General features: G+C 48.3%; 1 protein-coding gene across 9 annotated transcripts in view; it reads right to left on the reverse strand.

Annotated features, from left to right (window-relative positions):
- LOC141257273 (phosphofurin acidic cluster sorting protein 2-like) overlaps positions 1-14418 on the reverse strand; it is a 552835-nt gene that overhangs the window by 383013 nt on the left and 155404 nt on the right. For 8 of the 9 annotated variants that reach the window (XM_073671642.1, XM_073671643.1, XM_073671647.1 and 5 more), the window contains one exon: positions 7641-7724. The exons of the other annotated variant lie outside the window; for it this stretch is intronic. In XM_073671642.1, the coding sequence (XP_073527743.1) occupies positions 7641-7724 (84 nt within the window). The remainder of the gene's footprint in view (positions 1-7640; positions 7725-14418) is intronic. 9 annotated transcript variants of the gene reach the window in all.

A 14418-nucleotide genomic window follows, 5' to 3' on the forward strand; every position in this document is an offset into this window, starting at 1 on the left:
TCCTCACAGTACTCATCCACCATCATTAGTAGTGCTCCTCAGCTCCTTAGTGATCTTAGACCATCATTAGTAGTGCTCCTGATCTCCTTACACTACTCATTCATCATCATTAGTAGTGCTCCTGATTGTTAGTATCTGTTTCTTTGGGACCATCTGCCATTTTGTTGTGGTTTTCTGGCTGTTGGTCTTTTTCCCCTGGTGTTGGTTTTGACTAAGGTCAGGTGATTGTATCACCCTTTATTACCAGCACCTGCCTCCTAGTCCTTGCCGGACAACGGTGTTAATCCGCAAGAGTCCTGGCTAGGAGGTTTGGTAGTAGAACTTTCTGTATTTAGTTTTGTTCAGTTCTTGGATCCTCTAGTTCTGCCCACTGTAGACTCCTCTATTCCCTTTTTCGTTTCTGCAGCTTCCTCTAGTTTCCCGCTAGGAGGTCACCTGTTTGTTTTTCCCAGTCTTTAGTTCTTTCAGGGTCTCCTTCCCTCTTCCTTTAGGTCTTCTTTTAAGTTTAGTCTAGGAAACATCGGTGGGTCTATTCGCTAGGAATAAGTTGCCCACTCCACCGTAGGGCTTCAGTCTAGACCTAGTGCAGGGACAGCTTTTCGCTCTTCTGCCCTAGTGTGGTGTTGCAGTTTCGTAACAGTTTGTCCGGCCTAAATATAAAAAAAAAAATCTTCATCCGGATTCCTTCAGTATGAACAGCGTCCAGGAGCTTGTTCAGCGCCTGCAAGGGTAAACTTTGGAAGTAGCCAGTCTGCAACAGCACGTAATTGCCCTGGAGCACGCCCTGATGAACCTAGGGTAGGATTACCTGAGTTTTTTTCTGGTAAACGGCAGGAATTTTTTTACGTTTAAAAATGCATGTTTACTATATTTTCGGCTTAGACCTGGGTCCTCAGGGAGAGAATTACAGCGTGTGTCTTTATTGCAAGGCGAACCCCAAATCTGGGCATTTTCTTTACATCCTAATGATTCTTGTTTGACGTCAGTAGAAGCATTTTTTACTGCATTGGGTTTGTTATATGATGATCCTGATAGGGTCACATCAGCTGAGGCGGAGCTCAGACGGCTTAAACAGGGTTCTGGTGAGGCTGAGAAGTATATCACCCTGTTCAGACGATGGTCCGCAGAGGTCAGATGGAATGACCCAGCACTCAAGAGTCAGTTTCTGGCAGGTTTGAATGAAAGGGTTAAAGATTTGCTCATTGCATATCCTGCACCTGCCACTTTGGAAACAGCTATGCAGCTAGCTATCCGTGTGGATAGAAGATTGAGAGCCAGGCAGAGTGAAGAGAAAGCTCTTTTAATGTTGGACCCCGTCTCTCAGGCTAGTCACGCCGTCAGCAGGGAGCCGATGCAAGTTGGGGCGATGTCCTCCCGTTCCCAGGAAAGGGAGAGGAGGTTCTCTGGGAGGCTATATTTGTATTGTGGTAAGGCTGACCATTTTATTAAGCAATGCGAGGCTCACATAAGGAAAGAAAAAAAAGAGTCAGCAGGAGCAGCTCTACTGTTCATATAGCATTTTTACCTTTCGCAGGAGTGTTTTTATCTGGTAATACCACCTATCATGGTCATTCCATTGATTTTCAGGTAATGGTTGATGGTGGTGCTGCTCTTAATTTGATTGATCAATGATTTCTAGTCAAGTATAAGTTTGTTTCTGAACCTTTGTCGTCTCCTTTCCCTGTTGTGGTGATTGATAACACTCCCCTGGAGCATGGGAGCATTTCTCGGAAGGTCACCGGGTTACCACTAATTATGAATATGGAACATAAAGAGCATATAGACTTATTTGTTCTTGCTAATTTGCCGGCTCCAGTGGTCCTGGGTTTACCCTGGTTAAGGCTGCACAATCCATTGTTGGACTGGTCGTCTAGTACAATAAGGTCCTGGGGTCAGGGGTGTTATGGTAAATGCTGTAATCTTCACATTGCTGCAGTTTTGAAGAGGGAGCTACCTGAAGCCATTCAGGATTTCGTGGAGGTATTTTCGGATGTTGAGTCGCAAGCTCTACTGCCCCATAGAGAGTACGATTGCGCTATTGAGTTCGTCCCAGGTACTACACTCCCTAAGAGTCGTTTATTTAATCTGACAATTCAAGAGATGGAGGATTTAAAGGAGTAGTACCTACAGACTAGTTTAGCTGCAGGCCATATAAGACCCTCTAAGTCCCCTGTGGCTGTAGGATTCTTTTTTGTTAAAAAGAAGGATGGGGGTCTTAGGCCGTGTTTGGATTTTGGGGAGATTAATAAGATCACTGAGCGCAATCCTTACCCGTCGCCGCTGTTTCCGGATTTGTTTAATCAACTAAACGGAGCGAAATGGTTTTCTAAGATTGACCTTCGAGGGGCATATAATTTGTTGCGGGTGAAGGAGGGCGATGAATGGAAGACAGCTTTTAATACCCCGGAGGGTCATTTTGAGTGTCTAGTGATGCCTTTTGGCCTTACTAATGCGCCTGCGTTTTTTCAAAATGTCATTAATGACATTCTGAGGCCGTTGATCGGTAGGAGCGTTATTGTTTTTTTGGATGATATTTTGATCTATTCACCAGATCTGGTGTCGCATTGGCAGAGAGTCCGCGAAGTTCTACAGATTTTGAGTGAAAACACTCTCTTTGCTAAGCTAGAGAAGTGTGAGTTTGCGGTACAGAAAATTAGTTTTTTGGGTTACTTTGTCTCCGGTGATGGGTTTGAGATGGACCCGGTGAAGGTTCAGGCAGTACTGGAGTGGCCTAGGCCTGAATGTTTAAAGTCCATTCAGAGATTTTTAGGGTTTGCTAATTATTACAGAAAGTTCTTAAAGAATTTCTCTGTCATCGCTAAACCTATAACTGATCTCACCAAGAACGGTGCTAATACGGTCCAATGGTCCACTGAGGCAGTTAAGGCTTTTGAGCATCTCAAAGAGAGGTTTAGCTCTGCCCCTGTCTTGATCCAGCCAGACGAGACCAAGCCATTTCTGGTAGAGGTTGACGCCTCATCAGTAGGGGTGGGGGCAGTTATGTCCCAGGAGGGAGAGGATAGGGTGCATCCCTGTGCTTTCTTTTCTAAAAAATTCTCCGAGACGGAGCTCAACTATGATGTAGGGAACCGAGAAATGCTGGCAATTAAACTCGCGTTCGAGCATTGGCGACATTTTTTGGAGAGGGCTAGACATCCGATGCAGGTTTTTACTGATCATAAACATCTGATATATCTGGATGCTGCTAAACGTTTGAATGCCCGTCAAGCTAGGTGGGCACTGTTTTTTGCCTGGTTCCTTTTCTCCGTAAAATATATTCCTGGTACAAAGAATGTTAAAGCGGATGCCCTGTCTCGTAATTTCACTCCAGCAGTTAATACGGAGAAGGAGGAATGTATTTTGCAGAGGGGGTGGTGGTAGCAGCATTGGATTCTGAGTTGCAGAATAGCATCCTGGTGACCCAGAATGCTGCACCAACAAACACTCCGTATGGTAAATTATTTGTGCCTAGAGCCTTGAGGAGAGCTTTGTTTGCTGAATGTCATGAGTCTCGATTGGTGGGTCATCCGGGGATTTCAGAAACTAGAAGGTCGATTGGTCGAAGTTTCTGGTGGCCAGGGTGGCAAAGAGAAATCGTCAAGTGGGTGCGTCAGTGTACTGTGTGCGCTAGGTCGAAGGCCTCACATGCCCCGGCTACGGGGTTGCTGTGCCCTTTGGAGGTCCCTAGTTCGCCATGGATGGATTTTATTACCAATCTGCCATCCTCTGAGGGTTTTTCGGTCATCTAGGTTGTTGTGGACCCGTTTAGTAAGATGTGCCATGTGGTCCCGTTCAATAAACTACCCTGCGCCAAGACTCTAGCTAAGGCGTTTGTGAAAGAGATTGTCAGGCTCCATGGTGTTCCCACAGACATGGTTTCCAATAGAGGACCTCAGTTTATGGCTCGCTTTTGGCGTGCTTTCTATGACAGATTAAAGGTTCATTTGTCATTCTCGTCTGGGTATCATCCGGAGAGCAATGGACAGACCGAAAGGAGGAACCAAGACGTCGAGCAATTTTTAAGATGTTTTGTAGCAGATAATCAGGAAATGTGGCCGGAATATCTACCACTAGCTGAGTTTGCTCTTAATAACAATACGCCTTCCTCGGCTGGGTGTTCTCCTTTTTTTTGCTGTACAGGAAGGCATCCATCTTTCGCCCATTTTCTAAAATTAGGGAGGCGGTGCCTGAGGAGGAGAGTTTCTCGGAAAATTTGAAAATGGTTTGGACGGGGTACACCATAATCTTAAAGAGGCGAATAGGAGGTCCAAAAAATTTTTTGACAAGAAAAGAAGGGAAACATTGTTTGCAGTAGGGGAAATGGTCTGGTTGTCCTCTAAGAACCTGCGTTTGAAGATCCCTTCTAAAAAACTGGGGCCTAAGTTTGTAGGACCCTTCAAAGTGGTTCAGGTGGTCAACTCGGCAGCGGTGAGATTAGACATTCCCTCATCCTGGGGAATTAATTCAGTTTTTCATGTATCGTTACTGAAGAAAGCGGACACGCCAGATAAGGAGGCGATGCCGACTGTCCCTCCAGTTGATGAGGACCGCAAATTTGAAATTTCACGCTTTTTAGATTCTAGGTGGCTCAGAAGAGGGTTACAGTATCTCGTGTCCTGGAAAGGATTCGGTCCCGAGAATAATTCTTGGGTGAAAGTTGAGGACGTCTCGGCCTCAAGCTTGATTAAAGCTTTTCACAGGAGATTCCCGAATAAGGCTCGGCCGAGAGGATCCGGAGGATCCTCATAAAAGGGGAGGTACTGTTAGAATCTGTTTCTTTGGGACCATCTGCCATTTTGTTGTGGTTTTCTGGTTGTTGGTCTTTTTCCCCTTGTGTTGATTTTGACTAAGGTCAGGTGATTGTATCGCCCTTTATTACCAGCACCTGCCTCCTAGTCCTTGCCGGACAACAGTGTTAATCCGCCAGAGTTCTGGCTAGGAGGTTTGGTAGTAGTACTTTCTGTGTTTAGTTTTGTGCAGTTCTTGGATCCTCTAGTTCTGCCTGCTGAAGATTCCTTTATTCCCTCTTTCGCTTCTGCAGCTTCCTCTAGTTTCCTGTTAGGAGGTCAAATGTTTGTTTTTTTCCCAGTCCTTAGTTCTTTCAGGGTCACCTTCCCCTCTTCCTTTAGGTCTTCTTTTGAGTTTAGTCTAGGAAACGTCGGTGGGTCTATTCGCTAGGAATAGGTTGCCCACTCCACCGTAGGGCTTCAGTCTAGACCTAGTGCATGGACAGCTTTTCCCTCTTCTGCCCTAGTGTGGAGTTCCAGTTTCGTAACACTGATCTCCTCACAGTGCTCCTTCGCCATCATTAGTAGTGCTCCTGATCTCCTCACAGTGCTCCTTCACCATCATTAGAAGTGCTCCTGATCTCCTCACAGTGCTCCTTCGCCATCATTAGTAGTGCTCCTGATCTCCTCACAGTGCTCCTTCGCCATCATTAGTAGTGCTCCTGATCTCCTCACAGTGCTCTTCCACCATCACCAGTTCTCAAGAGCTCACAGTGCTCATCCACCATCATAATCTCATATCTATTATATTAAAGACTTAAAGTAGCACTACCATTAAAATTGTTATCCTCTTAATACATTGCAGTCATCATATTACATAGCACTGTGCACTTACAATTGCACATTTTGCCTTTCTACCCAGCTAATTCTTCTCTTTTCTCTGCTCTATGTCCCTGGATTTATCATCTCCCTCTTTACCCAGCTGCTCCTTCCTCCCCCTGACAGGGTATTTTGCAGTGACTTATGACTCACGCAGGGAAAGGAGACCTCGTGTTTCTACATAGAGCTTAGAAGGATTCAGCTCGTCAGTTTTTAATCACGTGATGTCATTGACCTAATGGAAAAGAGAAGAATTATCTGGTAGAAAGAAAAAATTAGCATTTGTAAGTGTACGGTGCTGTATAATATGATGACTGAAATAGAGGATAAACACTGTGATGGGAGGAGGAGGAGGAGGATGGCTTCTTTAATGCTGTGAGAACATTTTCTAAACCTTCCCAGAATACCCTATGATCTAAAGTCTTTCACAAACTAAATTCCAAAATTTACTGACATATATTAATTGTTTGCTTAAACTTTGTCTATCACATTTACCGATCCATGGTGCCAACCTGTCCACCATATCTACTAGGTAAAAACATTAGAGCATTAGAACATTAGAATACTTACCCAGAACGTGGTCATTATATCCAGCGAGCATGAGACTCCACCATCACAGAATATGCAATCGTCCACAGGTTCAGTATTTCCTACATGTCTGCTGATCTTCAGCCTTAACACAACGAGACCGTGCCGAATGCAGAGGACCTCTCCATCTTATTCACCCACTTACAATGCGATTCCACTGCTCCAGGGTCCTGAAGGTCAGACGGCTCTGCAGATCACTTCCCGGACTCTTCAGAGCTAGAAGACGACTGCAGGAATGACGTTATCCTTTTCTAGCAGACGTAGGTCTGAGATATAAGGTGTTAGCTCGTACTTATTACATTCCTACCTGATATCACCAACCGACTGGTCACTGCTGCTCCTATCAAATGCAATAGATTCAACAGCTGTACCAGTCACCCAAGGTCCTGCCGAAACGGCTGCTCTCCTCAGAAAGCCCGGCAGTCTTCTCCCCAGAATGTGGAGCAGCGAGCATCCTCCGGGAACCTGACTCCAGGCAAAGATCTGAAGGACCGAGCTGCTCTTCCCTCATCCAGTCACAACAGATCTAGCTCTGTGCCTGAAGTTGTAGATTCATGTGACCTCTCTAAGACTATGTGCCCGCGATTCGTTCCAGCAGCGGTTTGGACGCAGCTCACCTGCGCTGCCTCATAACCGCTGCATTGTACAGTAAAAGCACAGTGGATGGATTTATAGAAATCTCCTGCCCTCTGTGCTTCTAGTAGCCGCCACGTAAACCTCCCGCGGCACGGCTTTAGGAGCGGCAGCAAGTCAGATGCTAGTCTCCGCAACAGAAATGTCACCCATAGAATGTATAGGGTGCGGTAACTCCGCATTGTTCAATGCGGGATCGGACGCAGCGAAAATAAGCTGCATCCGAATAACTGAAATAACCTGTTCGTGGGCACATAGCCGTAGGCATCTCAGGACCTTACATCCACCTTCAATAAATCCAATGAGCTTGTAAAACATCACATACAAGCCATCCTGCCAGTGATGAAGCATTGCCCATGGTGCCACCATGACTCCTCACCATCAGAAGCAGCAAACCGTCTGAGTGTTAGGGAAAGTTTCTCGCAGCGGGAGCTTACTGAGTCTGGATCCTTCAGCTCCGTTTTGGATATTTAATTGTAGAGTGTTTTATGCAACCTCTTATTGTGTCGGAGAGCAGTGCATCGTGGGGTCTCAGATGAGAGTAATACAGTGAAAGCTTCTAGGGTGACCAACGGAGAGCAGACCCCAGGGAGGAACCAGCAGGGTGACAGTCAATGGAGGAGAAACCAACATACAGATGACAACAAGACACAGTCACTTCTCCACCCACACGTTATAATCCAGCTGCACTGAGAAGAGTCCAGACCATGAATGGCAGAATATCCCGTCCCGGCACAGATGACCATGCAGTGACCGCTCCAGAAGTACAGGACACATACACATTAATCACTACTACAACACATGTAGATTTACCTGGCGGCTCAGGGAGGTGCTGCGTATCAGATTTCTGACAAACTTCTTCGGTCTCCTCATCTCTTCATCATCATCATCGACATCCTGGGCAGCAGAAATGGAGTCACGTGATCACACTTACACACAAATACGCATCATGTCTTCACGTTATACTGTAAGAGTGTGACTTTACTGTCACGTTCCTGCCCCTGAAGACCCCAAAAGTGTCATGTGAATAATGTCATATGACATGGCGCAGCAGCTCGCCCACGACTACCGCTTCTGCCACCTTACAATACCACGTGATGGTCGCTTATTCCAAATCTGGAGACCCTCAGACCTCCCTACACCAGTCAGACACACATTTTATCTTCTGTGCCTCTAGTATGATGGTGGATGGACCTCAAAGTCCAGAAAATCACTATTTATATTAGTACTGTACAAAAGTCTTAGGCAGGTGTGGAATAAATGCTGCAGAGTAACGCGCTTCCATATACACCAATGTTAATAGATTATTTTCATCAATTAACGAGATACAAAGGGATTGAACAAATGAGAATTGTAATCCAGCTGTATTTGGTGGTCGCCAAAGATAAGAAAATGTCGGATTCTGAAGATGTTTTTGAGGTGCAGGTGACATGAGCGAGCGATGGGACGTGGGGAGTGAAGGAAAGATCTGAGGTAGTGATGAGCGAGCATGCTCGCTACTGCCCGGTGCTCGCTACTGCCCGGTGCTCGCTACTCGCTACTGCTCGGTGCTCGCTACGGCTCGGTGCTCGCTACTGCCCGGTGCTCGCTACGGCTCGGTGCTCGCTACTGCTCGGTGCTCGCTACTGTCCGGTGCTCGCTACTGCCCGGTGCTCGCTACTGCCCGGTGCTCGCTACGGCTCGGTGCTCGCTACTGCCCGGTGCTCGCTACGGCTCGGTGCTCGCTACTGCTCGGTGCTCGCTACTGTCCGGTGCTCGCTACTGTCCGGTGCTCGCTACTGCCCGGTGCTCGCTACTGCCCGGTGCTCGCTACGGCTCGGTGCTCGCTACGGCTCGGTGCTCGCTACTGTCCGGTGCTCGCTACTGCCCGGTGCTCGCTACTGCCCGGTGCTCGCTACGGCTCGGTGCTCGCTACTGCTTGGTGCTCGCTGAGTATTTCCGGGGTTGCTCGGGCGGGAGCTCGGGTCTCCTCCCTGCATGTTTGGCGCTCTTTGCAGAGCCAATGAACATGCAGGGATTGCCTGCCACTCATTGTAATGTCGCAGCCATGTTGGTTGTGGTATTACAGTGATTGGCTGGCCGCACAGCATCATCTGGTGTATATCAGACCTGGCGCCGCTGTGCTCGTCACAGTCACTCTGTAATCAGACAGTGTAGGGAGAGCTGCTGCTCGGTGCTCGCTACTGCCCGGTGCTCGCTACTGCCCGGTGCTCGCTACTCGCTACTGCTCGGTGCTCGCTACGGCTCGGTGCTCGCTACTGCCCGGTGCTCGCTACTGCTCGGTGCTCGCTACGGCTCGGTGCTCGCTACTGCTCGGTGCTCGCTACTGTCCGGTGCTCGCTACTGCCCGGTGCTCGCTACTCGCTACTGCTCGGTGCTCGCTACGGCTCGGTGCTCGCTACTGCCCGGTGCTCGCTACTGCTCGGTGCTCGCTACAGCTCGGTGCTCGCTACTGCTCGGTGCTCGCTACTGTCCGGTGCTCGCTACTGCCCGGTGCTCGCTACTGCCCGGTGCTCGCTACTGCTCGGTGCTCGCTACGGCTCGGTGCTCGCTACTGCTCGGTGCTCGCTACTGTCCGGTGCTCGCTACTGTCCGGTGCTCGCTACTGCCCGGTGCTCGCTACTGCCCGGTGCTCGCTACGGCTCGGTGCTCGCTACGGCTCGGTGCTCGCTACTGTCCGGTGCTCGCTACTGCCCGGTGCTCGCTACTGCCCGGTGCTCGCTACGGCTCGGTGCTCGCTACTGCTTGGTGCTCGCTGAGTATTTCCGGGGTTGCTCGGGCGGGAGCTCGGGTCTCCTCCCTGCATGTTTGGCGCTCTTTGCAGAGCCAATGAACATGTAGGGATTGCCTGCCACTCATTGTAATGTCGCAGCCATGTTGGTTGTGGTATTACAGTGATTGGCTGGCCGCACAGCATCATCTGGTGTATATCAGACCTGGCGCCGCCATGCTCGTCACAGACACTCCGGATCAGACAGTGTAGGGAGACCTGCTGCTGCGTCAGGGAGAGATTTGCTTGTGTATTAGGTAGTGTAGGGAGAAAAACCATACATTACACATATCCATCTTAACAAACAGTCCTTCTGAGGACTAATCCATCTGCAGAGATATGAGGCAGGCAGTGTATATAGGCAGGCAGTGTACATAGGCAGGCAGTGTACATAGGCAGGCAGGCAGTGTATATAGGCAGGCAGTGTATACAGTTACTTCTACCTCCTATCCACGACCTTCCACAAACTGTCGCAACCCTTCTAACCTCATACCCATCCAACTAATCCCCACTTCCTCAGTTGATCTAACAGGAGCTCTATGGAACGCTCGCTCTGTCTGCAACAAACTTTCCTACATCCACGACCTTTTCATTGCTAACAAACTTTCCTTCCTCGCCATTACAGAAACCTGGCTCACCCCCTCTGACACAGCCTCCCCAGCTGCACTTTCATATGGCGGATTCCACCTTTCCCACACCCCCCGCCCCAACGGCAAACATGGCGGAGGCGTAGGTTTTCTCCTGTCAGATACCTGCGCTTTCACCCAAATATCACTGCCACAATCTGTTACTCTCCCCTCTTTTGAGGTGCACTGTGTGCGCATCTATTCCCCCTCTGACCTCCAACTGGCTGTCATTTACCGACCCTCAGGACTAGCCACCACTTTCTTAGACCACTTCACCACCTGGCTGCTTCACTTCCTTTCCACTGACATCCCCACTATCACAATGGGTGACTTCAACATCCCCATTGACACTTCCCACTCATCGGTCTCCAAGCTTCTATCCCTCACTTCCCCCTTCGGCCTCGCTCAATGGTCTTCTGCAGCTAATCATAAAGATGGCCACACACTGCACCTCATCTTCACCCGCCTCTAGCCTCTCTAACTCACCTCTCCCTCTCTCTGACCATAACCTACTCACTTCCGACCGCATCACTCGACTGAAACTGCCCTGACCAAAGTCACTAACGACCTACTAACTGCCAAATCCAAGCGACACTACTCCATCCTCCTCCTTCTGGACCTGTCATCTGCCTTCGTCACAGTGGACCATTCCCTCTTACTACAGATTCTCTCATCTCTTGGCATCACGGACTTGGCCCTATCTTGGATCTCCTCATACTTAACAGACAGGACATTCAGCATCTCCCACTCACGCACCACCTCCTCATCTCGCCCCCTATCTGTCGGTGTCCCCCAAGGTTCAGTTCTAGGACCTCTGCTCTTCTCCATCTACACCTTTGGCCTGGGACAGCTCATAGAGTCTCACGGCTTTCAGTATCACCTCTATGCTGATGACACACAGATCTACCTCTCTGGACCCGATATCTCCTCCCTACTAACCAAAATCCCACAATGTCTATCCGCCATCTCATCCTTCTTCTCTGCCAGATTTCTAAAACTCAACATGGATAAAACAGAGTTCATCATCTTTCCACACCCTCTCATTCATATCCCCCATCTGACCTATCCATCAACGTCAATGGCTGCCCACTCTCCCCAGTCCCTCAAGCTCGCTGCCTCGGGGTAACCCTGGACTCTGATCTCTCCTTCAAACCACATATCCAAGCCCTTTCCACTTCCTGCCGACTCCAACTTAAAAATATCTCCCGGATCTGTGCATTCCTCAGCAAAGACTCTGCAAAAACACTAGTGCATGCCCTCATCATCTCCCGCCTCGACTACTGCAACCTCCTGCTCTGTTGCCTCCCTTCCAACACTCTTGCGCCCCTCCAATCTATCCTAAACTCTGCTGCTCGACTAATCCACCTGTCCCCCCGCTATTCCCCGGCCTCCCCCTCTGTCAATCCCTTCACTGGCTCCCCATTGCCCAGAGAATCCAGTTCAAAACCCTAACCACGGCATACAAAGCCATCCACAACCTGTCTCCTCCATACATCTGTGACCTAGTCTCCCGGTACTTACCTGCACGCAACCTCCGATCCTCACAAGATCTCCTTCTCTACTCTCCTCTTATCTCCTCTTCCCACAATCGCATACAAGATTTCTCCCGTGCATCACCCCTACTCTGGAACTCTGTACCCTAACACATCAGACTCTCGCCTACCATGGAAGCCTTCAAAAGAAACCTGAAGACCCACCTCTTCCAACAAGCCTACAACCTGCAGTAACCACCGCTGCATGACCAGCTCTACCCTCACCTAATGTATCCTCACCCATCCCTTGTAGATTGTGAGCCCTCGCGGGCAGGGTCCTCGCTCCTCCTGTACCAGTCGCTGACTCGTTTTGTTAAGATTATGTAAATGTTTTTGCTATGTACATCCCTATCACATGTAAAGCGCCATGGAATAAATGGCACTATAATAATAAATAATAATAATAACCTGGTGGCAGCTCTGAGGCGAGGCGAGATCACACATGTACCATGCCTGGCTCATGTGCTTAACCTCGTGGTTCAGCGGTTTCTTAAATCGTACCCCGAGTTGCCAGATCTGATCGTCAAAGTACGCCGCCTGTCAGCTCATTTTCGGAAGTCGGCTACAGCTTCCGCCGCCCTTGCTGTGTTGCAGCAGCGTTTGCAGCTTCCGGCACACCGACTGGTGTGTGATGTCCCCACACGTTGGAACTCTACCCTCCACATGTTGCAAAGGATTTGTGAGCAGAAGAGAGCAGTTGTGGAGTACCAGCTGCAACAAGGCCGTCGATATTCAGGTCAGACTCCACACATAAGACCTCAGGAGTGGACCTGGATGTCTGACATACAGTACAGACCAAAAGTTTGGACACACCTTCTCATTTAAAGATTTTTCTGTATTTTCATGACTATGAAAATTGTACATTCACACTGAAGACATCAAAACTATGAATTAACACATGTGGAATTATACACTTAACAAAAAAGTGTGAAACAACTGAAAATATGTCTTATATTCTAGGTTCTTCAAAGTAGCCACCTTTTGCTTTGATGACTGCTTTGCACACTCTTGGCATTCTGTTGATGAGCTTCAAGAGATAGTCACCGGAAATGGTTTTCACTTCACAGGTGTGCCCTGTTAGGTTTAATAAGTGGGATTTCTTGCCTTATAAATGGGGTTGGGACCATTAGTTGTGTTGTGCAGAAGTCTGGTGGATACACAGCTCATAGTCCTACTGAATAGACTGTTAGAATTTGTATTATGGCAAGAAAAAAGCAGATAAGTAAAGAAAAATGAGTGGCCATCATTACTTTAAGAAATGAAGGTCAGTCAGTGCGAAAAATTGGGAAAACTTTGAAATTGTCCCCAAGTGCAGTTGCAAAAACCATCAAGCGCTACAAAGAAACTGGCTCACATGAGGACCGCCCCAGGAAAGGAAGACCAAGAGTCACCTCTGCTTCTGAGGATAAGTTTATCCGAGTCACCAGCCTCAGAAATCGAAGGTTAACAGCAGCTCAGATTAGAGACCAAGTCAATGCCACACAGAGTTCTAGCAGCAGACACATCTCTTCAACAACTGTTAAGTGGAGACTTTGTGCAGCAGGCCTTCATGGTAAAATAGCTGCTAGGAAACCACTGCTAAGGACAGGCAACAAGCAGAAGAGACTTGTTTGGGCTAAAGAACACAAGGAATGGACATTAGACCAGTGGAAATCTGTGCTTTGGTCTGATGAGTCCAAATTTGAGATCTTTGGTTCCAACCACAGTGTCTTTGTGCGACACAGAAAAGGTGAACGGATGGACTCTACATGCCTGGTTCACACCGTGGAGCATGGAGGAGGAGGTGTGATGTGTGGGGGTGCTTTGCTGGTGACACTGTTGGGGATTTATTCAAAATTGAAGGCATACTGAACCAGCATGGCTACCACAGCATCTTACAGCGGCATGCTATTCCATCCGGTTTGCGTTTAGTTGGACCATCATTTATTTTTCAACAGGACAATGACCCCAAACACACCTCCAGGCTGTGTAAGGGCTATTTGACCAAGAAGGAGAGTGTTGGGGTGCTACACCAGATGACCTGGCCTCCACAGTCACCAGACCTGAACCCAATCAAGATGGTTTGGGGTAAGCTGGACCGCAGAGTGAAGGCAAAAGGGCCAACAAGTGCTAAGCATCTCTGGGAACTCCTTCAAGATTGTTGAAAGACCATTTCCGGTGACTACCTCTTGAAGCTCATCAAGAGAATGCCAAGAGTGTGCAAAGCAGTCATCAAAGCAAAAGGTGGCTACTTTGAAGAACCTAGAATATCATAGAATCATAGAATGGTAGAGTTGGAGGGGACCTCCTGGGTCATCTGGTCCAACCCCCTGCTCAAAGCAGGATTCACTAAATCATCTCAGACAGATTTCTGTCCAGCCTCTGTTTGAAGACGTCCATTGAAGGGGAACTCACCACCTCTCGTGGCAGCCTGTTCCACTCATTAATCACCCTGTCAAAAAGTTTTTTCTAATATCTAATCTGTGTCTCCTCCCATTTAGTTTCATCCCATTGCTTCTAGTCTTTCCTTGTGCAAATGAGAATAAAGATGATCCTTCTACAATGTGACAGCCCTTGACATATTTGTAGACAGCTATTAAGTCTCCTCTCAGTCTTCTTTTTTGCAAGCTAAACATTCCCAAATCCTGCAACCATTCCTCATAGGACATGGTTTGCAGACCAGT

This window comes from Phyllobates terribilis, unplaced genomic scaffold (genome assembly GCF_046119375.1).
Source record: "Phyllobates terribilis strain yellow unplaced genomic scaffold, ASM4611937v1 Scaffold_3__8_contigs__length_932513732, whole genome shotgun sequence".
NCBI lineage: Eukaryota > Metazoa > Chordata > Amphibia > Anura > Dendrobatidae > Phyllobates > Phyllobates terribilis.